Here is a 12,864-nt window from a genome sequence, read left to right on the forward strand (position 1 = left end):
TTTATTAGATTCTTCAGACCTATGAAGAAAGGAATAGATACTCTCTTTGGTTTTTTTTTAAAGGAAAGTACAGAGATTTTTCTTTTTTAAAAATATTTTTTTATTTATTTTTAAAGAGGGAGAAGGGAAGGAGAAAGAGTGGGAGAGAAACATCAATGTATGGTTGCCTTTCATGTGTCCCCTACTAGGGACCTGGCCTGCAACCCAGGCATGTGCCCTGACCGGGAATCAAACCAGCAACCCTTTGGTTCGCAGGCTGGTGCTTAATTCACTGAGCCACACCAGCCAGGGCAGAGTTGGACCCATTATTGATTAATTTTTATTTCAAAAACATTAGAATAGTTATATTGACTTAAACTATCAAAAATTATTTTCTTTAGTGACTAGATAAAGCAAATTTAATGAAGCATAAATAAACTTTATTTTTTAGGGCCCATACAACCTAACTTTTCTTGATCTTCTAAATAAGTAGCATCTTTGCTTCATTCCTTTATTTTTTGTGTGGAGTTTATTCTTTTCTGCATAGCTATACCCCATTTTGAACTGATGCTCCTGCTAATTGTTATTTTGTGTGTTTCCTTTTTTGTGAAAACAGTAGTTTTATTTACCTCCACTTCCAGAAAACTCTTTCACTCTTTCATTCTTACTACTATACTATAACAACTTTATGAATGACTGACTGTAACCGTATTCTTCCTGTATCATAAGATTTCTTCTCCCTGAAGCAGTTGTAGGAAATCGTTGCCTCGTGACCTGACTAGACCTCTGCACATACACTACTGTGGTAGTTCCATTACTGGGCTCCCCTGCCTCATACCTCTTCTACTTCATCCTCTTCTGCAGGGCTGACTGTTATCTCTCCACCCTAGCTTTTAACTGGTCCCTTAAAACCTCATTTCATCTCACAGTTAGTGCACACTAGTTCTGTGATCTTTCCTGTTCTCTATTACCAAAGAGAGAATGTTGTTCTCTATTACCAAAGTAGAAAATTCTTAGTAAAAATTTCTTTCTAAAAGTCTTTCCCTTCCTTAAAATTTCTTCCCCATCCCTGTTTTCCCCCACTTACAGCTTTTTTTGGTCTGTTATCTGACCCAGTTTTCATGTTCTTCTAAAGGCACTCCCTGAGTAACCTCATTGCCTCTGATCGCTCTTGTACCTAAACTTCTCCCTTCTCCAGCTCCTGATCTGCCTTGTGCTTTCTCTGTTACTTTACTTGTCACTACCTTGTCTCTGCTTCTGAATGACAGTGGTCTGGAGGCCATAATTGTGCCTTATGCTTTATTTGTACCTGATACAGAATTGGTTGTAGATATTCAGTTATGAGGAATAAATTATTTTCAGTGAATTTGTTATTGTTTCATGCTGGAGATTTTAATTTTTTCTTATGAGAATTGTTAAGAACTACTCTTTTAGCAACTTTAAAATATGCTGTACGTTACTTTAGTAAATTATCTTTTTATTATCCTATCTTCTAAGCTTGTTATCTTCTTGAAGATATTTGAAGATTATTAATTTTTATTCTTCATGTAAAACACAGTTTACAATTTTAGACCTAAATAATACTATCTCACTTGATATAGGCAAAATTGGAGAGATGCAATGACTCCCCTATTTCTACTAAACTTTTTTTTTTTTCTTTATAAAAGTAATACTGGCCCCGGCTGGTATAGCTCAGTGGATTGAGCATGGGCCTGTGAACCAAAGGATCGGGGTTCGGTTCCCAGTCAGAGCACATGCCTGGGTTCCAGGCCAGTTCCCAGCAGGGGACCCACAAGAGGCAACCATACATTAATATTTCTCTCCTTCTCTCCTTTCCTTCCCCTCTAAAGATAAATAAATAAAATCTTGATAAAAAATAAAATCTTTAAAAAATAAATATATAAAATCTTTAAAAAAATACTGACTTGCCCTGGTTGGTGTGGCTCAGTGGATTGACCACTGGCCTGCCAACCGAAGGGTCGCCAGTTCAATTCCTAGTCAGGGCACATGCTTGGGTTGCGGGCCAGGTCCCCAGTAGGGGGTGTGTGAGAGGCAACCACATGTTGAAGTTTCTTTCCTTTTCTTTCTCCCTTCCTTCCCCTCTCTAAAAATAAATAAATAAAATCTTAAAAAAAGAATTAACGATGACTTATTGCTAAAAAACTTGGCAATATAGTTTTTTTTTAATTTAAGTTTCTTCTGCGTAGAGAAAGTGTTAACATTTTGCACATAACTAAAATCTTTGTATATCAATACACATGTTTAAGGGGATCAAACAAAACATTCATGTATGTCTTTTCAGTTATTATATCATGATTTCATGAATTTTACTGGGCTATTTTATTTATGTAAGTAAATGTAAATTTACTTAAATAATTTACATTTAGTAAAACTTCCTTTTTTGTGTATAGTTCTATAATTGTTGACAGACATCCACAGTCATGCAACTACCGACACAGTCAAAATACAGAGCATTTCCACCAGCCACCTGAAATTTCCTTGTATTACTTTGTGTTCATGCTCCCCCGATGTCCCCTCTGTGAATCACTGATCTGCTTGTCCTTATAATGTTACTTTTTCCAAAGTATCATGTAAATGGAGTCATTTTGAGTGTAACTTCTTTTACTTTGTATATAGATTTGAGATGTATTACTAATAAAAATATTAATATTAATAAGAATATTCTTTAAAGAATAATTTGGAAAGTTGAATTTATGTTATAAACAAAATATTAATTTTTACGGAGCACATCATAGTATCACAGGTACTATAATGCTCTTTTTTGCGTGTGTGTCCCTTCTAGGAGCTTTTTAGAAAAGTTCGAAGTATCTTAAACAAGTTGACACCACAGATGTTCAACCAGCTGATGAAGCAGGTGTCTGGACTCACCGTTGACACAGAGGAGCGGCTGAAGGGAGTCATCGACCTGGTCTTTGAGAAGGCTATCGACGAGCCCAGTTTTTCTGTGGCTTACGCAAACATGTGTCGATGTCTAGTAACGGTAAGAAGAGAGGAAGGAGTAAAAGCAGAAATCTTCAAGAGGTATATTCTCCCCTCGCTACACATTCTTCCCAGAAGTGTTATTGGGGCAACGTAAAGGGGAGAATATATTTTTAGCATTTATTAATATAACATTTTTGTTGTATAAAAAGAGATCTTTCATAAAATGTATGCTTGCCTCCGGAGGGATTATGGAGACAAGACGGCAGTAGGCACGTGGTTTCATCCAGTGTGAGGAAGATGGAATATGGTGTAAACGAGTAATGTGAGTTTTTTGTCAGGGGCAAGCATTTTTTCCTGGGGCATCCTCGTAATAGAACTAAATCCTTTCATTCACATTTAATTCAAAATGGAGAAACACTGTTCCAATTCTAGCCTCAGTGAAACCTATAGGGTAATTGTGGTCATAAAGAGTTCAAAAATGAAAATTTCATATCTTAGAAACTATTAGGTTTCTTTCTCGTTACATTGTTTACATCCGTTTAATCTTCACACCCTGTCAAATGCAGGGGGAGGCAGTTGGGAGACCTAGGAGGTTCTGATTAGTATTCATTGTCCTCAATTCTACAGTCATAAAACCGGCATGTGTGTCTGTGTTTTCTCTGTTACCAGGGTACTTGGGGCAGAAATGTTTGTCCTTTAACATTTGAGTTTTTTAATTCTCACAACTCATTATGATTATGGATTGCTGTAACAGTATAAAATTTTGTCATTCTATCAGTATTTTTGAGTATCCGTGTCAAAGGTAGTAGGTAAGTGTGTTGGGACTTAGAAAAGTTATATCTTCTGTCTTTAAGAAATTCAAAGTTTATATGGAAAAAAACAGCATTAGCAAGGAAAAAATCACTTATAAGGTATCCTGTGATACTAGAGTGATTGAATGCCTAAATGTGTGGTTTAGACCAGTGATTTTTCAACTTTTTTTATCTTATGGAGCACCAACTAATTACTAAAATTCTGCAGCTGTTGTTGATCTGACGAAAAAAATACATACAATTGTGAATCACTCACACTGGACAGGTATTACTGTGTTGGCTGTTGTCATTTTTTTAAATTGACAGTCAAAGGGAAAAGACATCAGCAGCCTAACTAAATAGTCAGGTGGTACAGGTTGTAAGAATACTTGGGGCACACTTGTTGAAAATTGCTGGTTTAGACAAAAAATCCAACTGGAGGGAAAGATATCACCGTTTTGGTGTGAGAGTGACAGACTTCTGTGAAGCAAGTAGAGTCTGAACTGGCTTGGCGGGGGAGGGGTTCGAACACAGAAGGGACAGCGTTTCCTGGTGTATTCAGATCTGAGGCAGCAAAGCATGACGTGATGGTCACAGACACTGCTTTTGGAGTCTCACAGTTCCAGGTTTCAAATTTTCACTTTAAACTTTAAATTTCTACTATTACTAACTTTATAACCTTCAAATTGTTAGGTATCCTCTTTAAGCCTCGTTTTTAATATAATTGCTTCATATAACTGATGATTGTTATAATGAAAAAACTAAAATAAATGAGATTGTGCCCTGACTGGTGTGGCTCAGTGGACTGAGAACCTGCCTGTGAACCAAAGGGTCACTGGTTTGATTCCTAGTCAGGGCACATGCCTGGGTTGTAGGCCAGGTCCCCAGTAGGGGGCGTGTGAGGGACAACCACACACTGATGTTTCTCTCCCTCTCTTTCTCTCTCCCTTCTCCTCTCTAAAAATAAATACAATTTTAAAAAATGAAAGAGATTGTGTATATAAAGTTCCCACCCTAAATATTTAGCATATAGTAAGTCCCAAGACAGTGATTGTCAACTGGTATGCTGCAAAAATTGTTATCATTAGTATGTGTGCCATGGGATGAAAGAGGTTGAAAATCACTGCCCTAAGTGATTCAAAACTCTACTGGTGGTGGAGAAATTGCGAAGGTCTTGAACTGGTGGTTGTAGAATGAGGATGGTTGTCATAACGAAAAGCATGTTTTCAGTACCTACTAGACTGCAATATGAGTAAGTGCTTTACATGTTTTATTGATATTTTAATGGTTATTCTAATTCTGAAAGGTCAGTAGTATTAGCCCCACTTTATTGAATCCAAAACTGAAACTTAAAAAAAGATAACTTTCTGAATGTTACATAAGTAGTAAGAAGCAGTGTTAAAATCCAGATTACAATTGTTTCACTCAGTCACTTACCATGTTTTCTTAAATCATAGCAGTACCTGAAAGCAAACTGGTTCTCCATTTCATGTCCCCTGTTTTCACTGTTAGAGCCGTAATATCCTGCAGTTACTAAATAGAACAAGGACTAGATCCCAGATATTCTGGCTCACACTTTAGTTTTCTTTACTAATTTTGGATTTAATCCTGTATCAGTGAAAAACTGTTAATATTTTTTAATACCAGAAAAATCTCTTTGAGAAAAATGACCATTGAAAAGGCCTGGCAATAAGACAAGTGTGACTAAAATAGGAAGAATTCATAGATAAGCCTACCAACTGTGTATGTGACCTTTGTTATGATCTATAATCTTCATAAATAAGGTCTTAAAACATTGTTGGATTATGTTAAGTTACAAAGTAACAGTCTGTTGGAATTAGAACAATATAGAGGTATACACAGAAAAAGTTAATACTCTTCCCTTGGAGCCCCAGCCAGGTGAGCCTCGCTTTCCTCCAGGCAGTCAATGTGAATGTATCCTTCCACAGCTTTCTTTATGAAGTCATATAAAAACACACACAAAGCCCTGGCTGGTGTAGCTCAGTGGATTGAGCAGGAGCCAGAGAACCAAGGTTCCATGGGTTCAATTCCTGGTCAGGGAACATGCCTGGCTGGCAGCCTAGGTCCCCAGTAGGGGGTGTGAGAGAGGCAAGTGATCTATGTATCTCTCACACATGGAAGATTCTCTCTCTTTCTTTCCCACTTCCCCCTCTCTAAAAATAAATTAAATCTTTAAAACACACATACACACACACAGACATATGTACTAAGAGGATTTTTGGTGTTTTTTGTTGTTGTTGTATTCATTAAATTATATATATTGTTTTGCAGTTTGCTTTCTTTTGCTTAATATGTTTTGGGCATCTCCCTGCTCATTACAAATAGATTTTACTTGTGCTTTTTTTGAAGTTGCATGCTATTTCATAATATGTATATACCATAATTTTTCCAACAGTTTCTTTATCTCCCTACCTTCCTCCATTATGTTGCTTCTAGTGATTTGGTTTTGGGACTCTTGTTTGCAACCATGAGCAATGCTGCAATAAACATCTAAGCGTATTTATCCTTTTACATGCTGGAGCTTTTACTTGTTTATGGTAAAATTGCCCATACACCAAAGGATATATGTTTTTAAACTTTTTAAAAAGGCATTCATACTGCTTGGGAAAAGAAATGTGTCTCAAATTTTGTAGCTTTTGTCAAATTTAATGATGTAAATAGTGAATTTGTGACTGGTTTTAAGCTACCAATAGTTTGACAATTAATTCACAAAATTTCTATTTAACAATTGGCTCTTATGAACTAGTGTGAGCTAGCTCTAGCACACACACCACTACAACACACACACAAAAGTGTACAGCTCAGTGTGCATCAGCACGGTGAACATACCTGCCACCCTGGTCAGTAGATACGGAACTGTACCTTTCCCTCTACCTTAAAGGTACCTGCCAGGGCTGATGTACTTTTGAGACACTGGGGGCCTGAAGTAAAAGGATGGCAGTGGGTTCCTAATAAACACCAAATAACAAAAGTCGAACAATCACAAGAGAAATGAAAATTTAAATACCAACAGTTGATCTTTTAGGAGAAAATTGAGAAGTCTATCTTCATGAACTTTCAGTGGAAAAATATTTCTTCAGCAAGATTCGAGATAAATAATAAAGAGAAAAATATCAAATTTGAATATTGAAATTCAAATCTGTTGGTATAACAAATGACATCATAAGTAAAATAAAAAGATAAAGCCAGAGCCTGGGAGAATTTGTTTGGAATACAATGTAACTAACAAAATGTTGAAATCAGAATTAAGGAGGAAAAGAAAACAATGCTCAATTTAAAAATGGGCAATTAATAGAAATGAAAATCTACTGGCTGACAAAGATACTTAGTGTTATACATTATTAAGGAAGTGACAAGGTAAACCACAATTTTATATAAGGCACACCCATTAAAGTAGGGGAAAAAACATTTAAAAGTGTTAATGAGGATGAACACAGTCACTTTGGAGAATAAAGAACAGTAATATTAAAGGTATTCATATACTTTTCCCCAGTAATTTAACTTCCTGGTAAATACCCCAGAGAAATTACCCACATGTGCACAGGGACGATATGCAAGAATGTTTCTGTATTGGCTTTAATAGTGAATAATAAGAAATAACTGAAAAAGCCTGCATATGACGATAAAAGCATACCTCATTTTATTTGGTTAGTAGATTTGAATAGTAATTAATATAGATATACACACACATAGACAGGAGTTATGTGAAATATATACAAAAATGTTCATAGTATTTTTCATACTGGATAAAAGTTTGAAACTGTCCATCAGTAGTAGAATGAATTATCTGTTACATGTTCATACTAGGACAATGAACCCAAACTATAACTATACACATGGATGAATCTCACAAGAATAAGAAGCCATATTCTTTTAGCTAAAGAATCTATACTCAAAAGAATATGTATTATGTGATTTGTTTGTTTAAAGTTCAAAAATAAAACCAAAATTAGAGTGTTTGGGGATGCATATCTACGTTGTACAACAAAGAAAAGCAAGAAACGGTTGTTACACACATAAAGGATAATGGGATTAAATTTGGCAGCTGGGAGGCGGTGGTGCTTTGGAACCAGAATTCAGGTGGAGCTCTGGGGGCTGTCTGTGCTGTTTTTTGACCTGGTGCTACACTTGCTGGTGGTTGTGTGAGTTTGTTTTGTCATAATTCATTGAGTTGAACCTTAAAAAGTGAGCAAAAGGAAAAAATAGTGAAAAATAAAGTGTTCTGGGCTTTTCAGCTTTACTCTAATGTTTAGTTTCTTCAAAAGTAAAAGATTTAATGCAAATGTAGGAAAATGTCATAACAGTTGGCCAACGAACACATGAGTGTGTGATATGTTATTTTTTATTCTATAAGGAACGAAATGGAGGTTAGAAAGTTGTTTTTCCAAGGGATAGTGTTGACCAAAATTGAAATTTTACCATGTGTTTCACTAATGCCAGCTTAAGCATATTTCTTTTTATCGAGCTTCTGTTTACCACACAGTTTCTCATGAAAGCAAATAAGAGGGATGTACTCTGTGCAGAATTTTCCAAACCTTCAAGACCATGAATACTGCTTTTTTAAAAATCATTATTAGTTGAGAAATATCTACCAATGGAATGAGAGAAAATGAAGGCAGTAGAAATTTAAAAATTAGCTATTACATGGAGGAGGTGCTCTTTTCCTTACCCATTGTATTCATTAATTTATTTCAGTAACTTCATTGTCATTATCAGTATGTTCTACTGAGACACCCATGGGTTATATTGCAAGATCTTTGTCCGGATTCATAGTTGTAACAGCTTGTAGACCTGTCCCACTTGTCATGGATTATCAGTGTTCCTCATTTGAAATAATAGAATCTAGTAAGAGTTATAAAATACAGTCATATTAGTAGTAAGAGTAAGGCGAAGTATAATTATAACAATATTCTTTGAGATACATGTGCTAAAGTGATTACATCTAACTCATTGAATCCTCACAACCATTCTATTACTCCTATTTCACAACTTTCTCTGAATTTACAAAATTGCCTGGATGGGGACTTTACATTTATGGCAGTTTCACTAGAACCTTAGCTTAACCCATGGCCTAGATCCAAGGTTCTCAGCCAGGGGTGGTGGTGTTCTCCATGGGACATTGGGCGATGTCTAAGAGACTTTTTTGGTACTGGCTTCTTAGTGGGTAAAAGCCTAGGATGCTTCTACACATTTCTAGTGCACATGGCAGCCCTCTGCAGCATTGTCCGACTCAGAATGTCAGTAGTGTCTGGGTTGAGAAACACTGGCTTAGATTGTTGAGATGTTAAGGTTCAAGAGAATACTTGTTCTCATTGTTCAAAGCAGATTTTAAACCTTTTTACTGCCACCATGTCATTCATGTGGATCACACACCTCCATTTAAACCTCTTTTGTTGTTTTGCAGCAATTATCTAGGTAAGGGATTGAGAATACATTTATGTTGTGTCAGTTTTCCATTTCTTAAAGGGTAGGCTTTTTAGAAAGGAAGTTTTAGATTGACAGAGAAAATGGATGTAATGGTGTTGCCTTTCCCAAGTTACTCTGTAAATATAGTTACTTTGCTCAGACACATTTATCCATATACACAGCTACCTGCCTCTGCCAAGCGCTAAGTGAAACCTCTGGCATCGAGGCTCCAGGGCAGCATTAGAGATAGTAAACCATGCCTCTGGAGTGTATTGCTGCTTCTACTAGTTCAGCCACGAATGACTGAAGAAACCTGCAAGACCTTCACAAACTGCAAAGCATTTAAGCAGAATTCAGTGCTTCTCTTAGGAAGAGGGCATCTGAATTAAGTGACAAATGGAGAAGAATGGACAAGAGAAAATGTCCTGTATTTAAATCTGTACTTAAATAAAAATTTAATTGGATGATTGGTAACATTAAATTGCTGTGGTTTTGTTTTAATCATAATTTAAATTAAAATTCCCATCTTGGAACTCAAGAAGGTAAGCTCATTTGGTAAGGACTTTTTCTGGTTTTTGGATTTTGGGCCCCCACCTCCACCCCACTGCTAAATTCCTAGTGCCTACAATAGTTTCTGGCATATACCGGACCCTTGGATATGTTGTGAGTGGGTAAATGCATGAATGAAAGAAAAACTAACAACTTGTGTTTATTTCATACCCTAAGACTGTACTTTTGTTACTTCTTATCTGTGGTGTGTCAGGCATGCATTCCTCAGCTGTAAAGAATGGCACTTAAGACAGATTTTTTAGCATTCTGTGTCCTGTCAATGCCAGTTAGTGTTGCCACTTTCTGAGTGTTTTAAAGTGGGGTGTGAAAAGAATGACAGGCTGAGCCTAGGAAGAGATGCTAAGAGAACAAGGAAGGCACGACTAAATGTCATCAGAAAGCAAGTCTGGAATTACAGACATGAAAAGCTGGCCTTGGGCAACAGCAAGAGGCCGGAGTCACCTGGAGGAAGGACATGCACCTCTCCTGATGAAATATAAAACATGCTTTGCAGACAAGATTGATGAGAAATGACTTAGCTCTTCATAATTTGACCATGCCTTTTTGATTCGTGTGGGCACCCTCAGTACTACATACCTCTTCAGATGTATCTAATGCAGCTGTATTTTGATAGATGTGTTCATAGCACATATGGAATCCACTGGTAGAGGATACTACTACGTCCCCGTGGACCCAAGAGTAGTAATTAGTTGACTTACCGCTCTTCATATTTTAGATTGAGCGTGGGGGTGCCACTTGTTTATATTATTCATTCTAAATGCTTTATCACAGACCAGAGCATGCTTCTGGAGCAAAATGGCTATTGAGCCATGGGTTACCACTAAACATCTCTATGTTTTGAGACAGTGTTGAAAATCCTAAGCATGCTAAGCAAGTTCAGGCTTGTCCTTCCATTTTCTCCTCTCATATTTGCTTACCATAATTAACATGGAGCTAACAGCCCTTCATGATTCTCTGGGAGTTATGTTTTTAGGGACAAGTATTTACCTCAACACTAACACGTGTATAAGCAGTACAGGTCCTGCTGCTAGAAGAAAATGACTACTGTTGCTGACAACACTCATGTCCAAGGTTGCTGGCTGACCAGTGTGTGGACAGGTCTCGAGGCGGTATGAGGTGATGTGCTATTAGTTTACAGCGTAATGTCACACCGGTAGTATGTGACACTATACTACTGTGTCAGAATGAAATGTAGGTGCTCTTTAGAAGTAGGTTACAGTTGTTAATATGGAAAATAATACATTCATAAGTAATACAAGAATAAACTCACGGAGTCACAACTGTCAGCCTACTTTCTCCCCACCCTGTATTCTCTGACTGCCTGAGAAACCATCTTTGAAACACCCCTTCTGAAACATCTTAGTTTTGATCATGGACTGCAGTTAAGTAAAAATTACAGTTGTCTCGAGATCTTTATCCAGCCATCGCACATCAACTTTCATTTTTGTTATTACTCATGGTCACATCTGCAAGTGTTGCTTCTGTTAAAAAGAAAGTAAGCAAATCTTTTGATCCTTAACCCAACCCTTTCAGCATAGCCTTTCCCTACATAAAAAGTGTACAAAGCTGTGTCTTGTGTACCTTCTGTGTAGAGAAATTCCCCCTTTGCCTTAACGTCATTTCTACTTGTTCCTATAAACCAAACTGTCACAGTTTTCATTGATTCTTTCTGACTCATTTTAATTTTGGTCCCTCTTACCATAAAATGGTGACTTGGATTTTTCATAGTGTTTTTGTCCACATTCTTCCCATTTTCTACACAGTAATCCATAATTTGAAGAAACATTTCTTTAGGGCCGATGGATTGTGACCGGGTGGTTTTTATCTTATCAATTACATCCTTAGGGTTAATAAAAATGATTCTGGTGAATATGTCAAGAAGCTGGATAGGACTTTTTGACTGGTTGGCTTGTGTTTCTTTAAAATAACAAATTGGATGTAACTGCTGATTTTCAGAGCGCTTTTAGCTTGTTCTGGAACCTAATGTCTTGTTGATTCTCTATTATATACCACCTTATTCATGAATATGCTTCTTGGTTCTCGTTTGTACTGCATTGTTACAAATTTTTGGTCCTAAATAGTAGAAAATAGAGTCTACTTTTGGATTTTGCTTTGGAAATCCTTTACTTTCCTGTAGTGGTGTTTCTTTCCCGGAAGGCTGATTAAATTCCTACCTTCTTGTGTGATCATAAAGTAGGCCTGACTACGAAATGATCTATAGTCACTTCCAATTGTATGGTCTGAGTTTAGAGATAAGAACATGTTAGCTTTTCTATGGTTGTCTTAAAAAGTGTCTGATGATCTCCTCCTTTCTCAGTTAATGTTTTCTGCTGGAAATAAAATGTAATGAAACACTTGGTCCTTCAGTTAATTAGAGTGGACTTAGCAAGTCCGCTCTGTGGGATTATAGGGAATATGTTGGAGAGCGTACCCTCGGTTCTAGCGCAAATACACCATGACATCATAGTCTTGATTCTCAAGAAGTTTCTCTAGCCATTCATTCGTCAGCAGCTAAATCCATATATGTTGATAACATTAACTTTTATGAGTATAAATACAATGCTTCCCATTTTTTACAAAGTTCTCTCACTAAACCTGGGGCAAATCCCATTCATTGCCGGAGTTTGGGGGCCACTTTGTCGTTCCATAAAATCCCATTTTGCCATGTTATGCACTGGCTGTTCAGAATGGTGCTCAGGGGGGATTTCATCTGTAAAATAGGCTATTTTAGTCCGTTGAAATAATACACATAGTATATGTCAAGGTAAGTACTAGCATTACAGTGTCTTGACATTCTGAGGAAACGATATCTCAAAAATTGTCAAATGTGTTCCCTCTTCTGTTTCTTTCTAGAATAAGAATCTCACCTACGACAGTTTTCCTATGGCCATGAAGTTCATGTCATTTCTATTTGTTCCTTTAAACCAAAGTAACTACAATGGTAGTAAGAAAAACAAAAGTAATAGCCCTACAATGTCTAGATAAGTGCTGGGTTATAGTTGTAAGAATACCATGTGGATTTCAAAGTCAGCTGGAGGCACAACCATCCATAGAAGATACAGTACACTGATACAAGAGGACTGTGCATCTTTTCTGTATAAGATTTAAGCCATCATACCATTGAAACATGAAATGCCTGAAGCTAAAGTATATA

General features: G+C 36.8%; 1 protein-coding gene across 14 annotated transcripts in view; it reads left to right on the plus strand.

Annotated features, from left to right (window-relative positions):
- The window catches only part of EIF4G3 (eukaryotic translation initiation factor 4 gamma 3), a 292,964-nt gene that overhangs the window by 228,734 nt on the left and 51,366 nt on the right, over window positions 1-12,864 (plus strand). For all 14 annotated transcript variants that reach the window (XM_037140126.2, XM_037140134.2, XM_037140123.2 and 11 more), the window contains one exon: window positions 2,783-2,980. In XM_037140126.2, coding sequence (XP_036996021.2) covers window positions 2,783-2,980 — 198 coding nt within the window. The remainder of the gene's footprint in view (window positions 1-2,782; window positions 2,981-12,864) is intronic.

The sequence above is a fragment of the Artibeus jamaicensis genome, unplaced genomic scaffold (genome assembly GCF_021234435.1).
Source record: "Artibeus jamaicensis isolate MK-2021 breed Jamaican fruit bat unplaced genomic scaffold, CSHL_Jam_final scaffold_847, whole genome shotgun sequence".
In the NCBI taxonomy this organism is placed as follows: domain Eukaryota; kingdom Metazoa; phylum Chordata; class Mammalia; order Chiroptera; family Phyllostomidae; genus Artibeus; species Artibeus jamaicensis.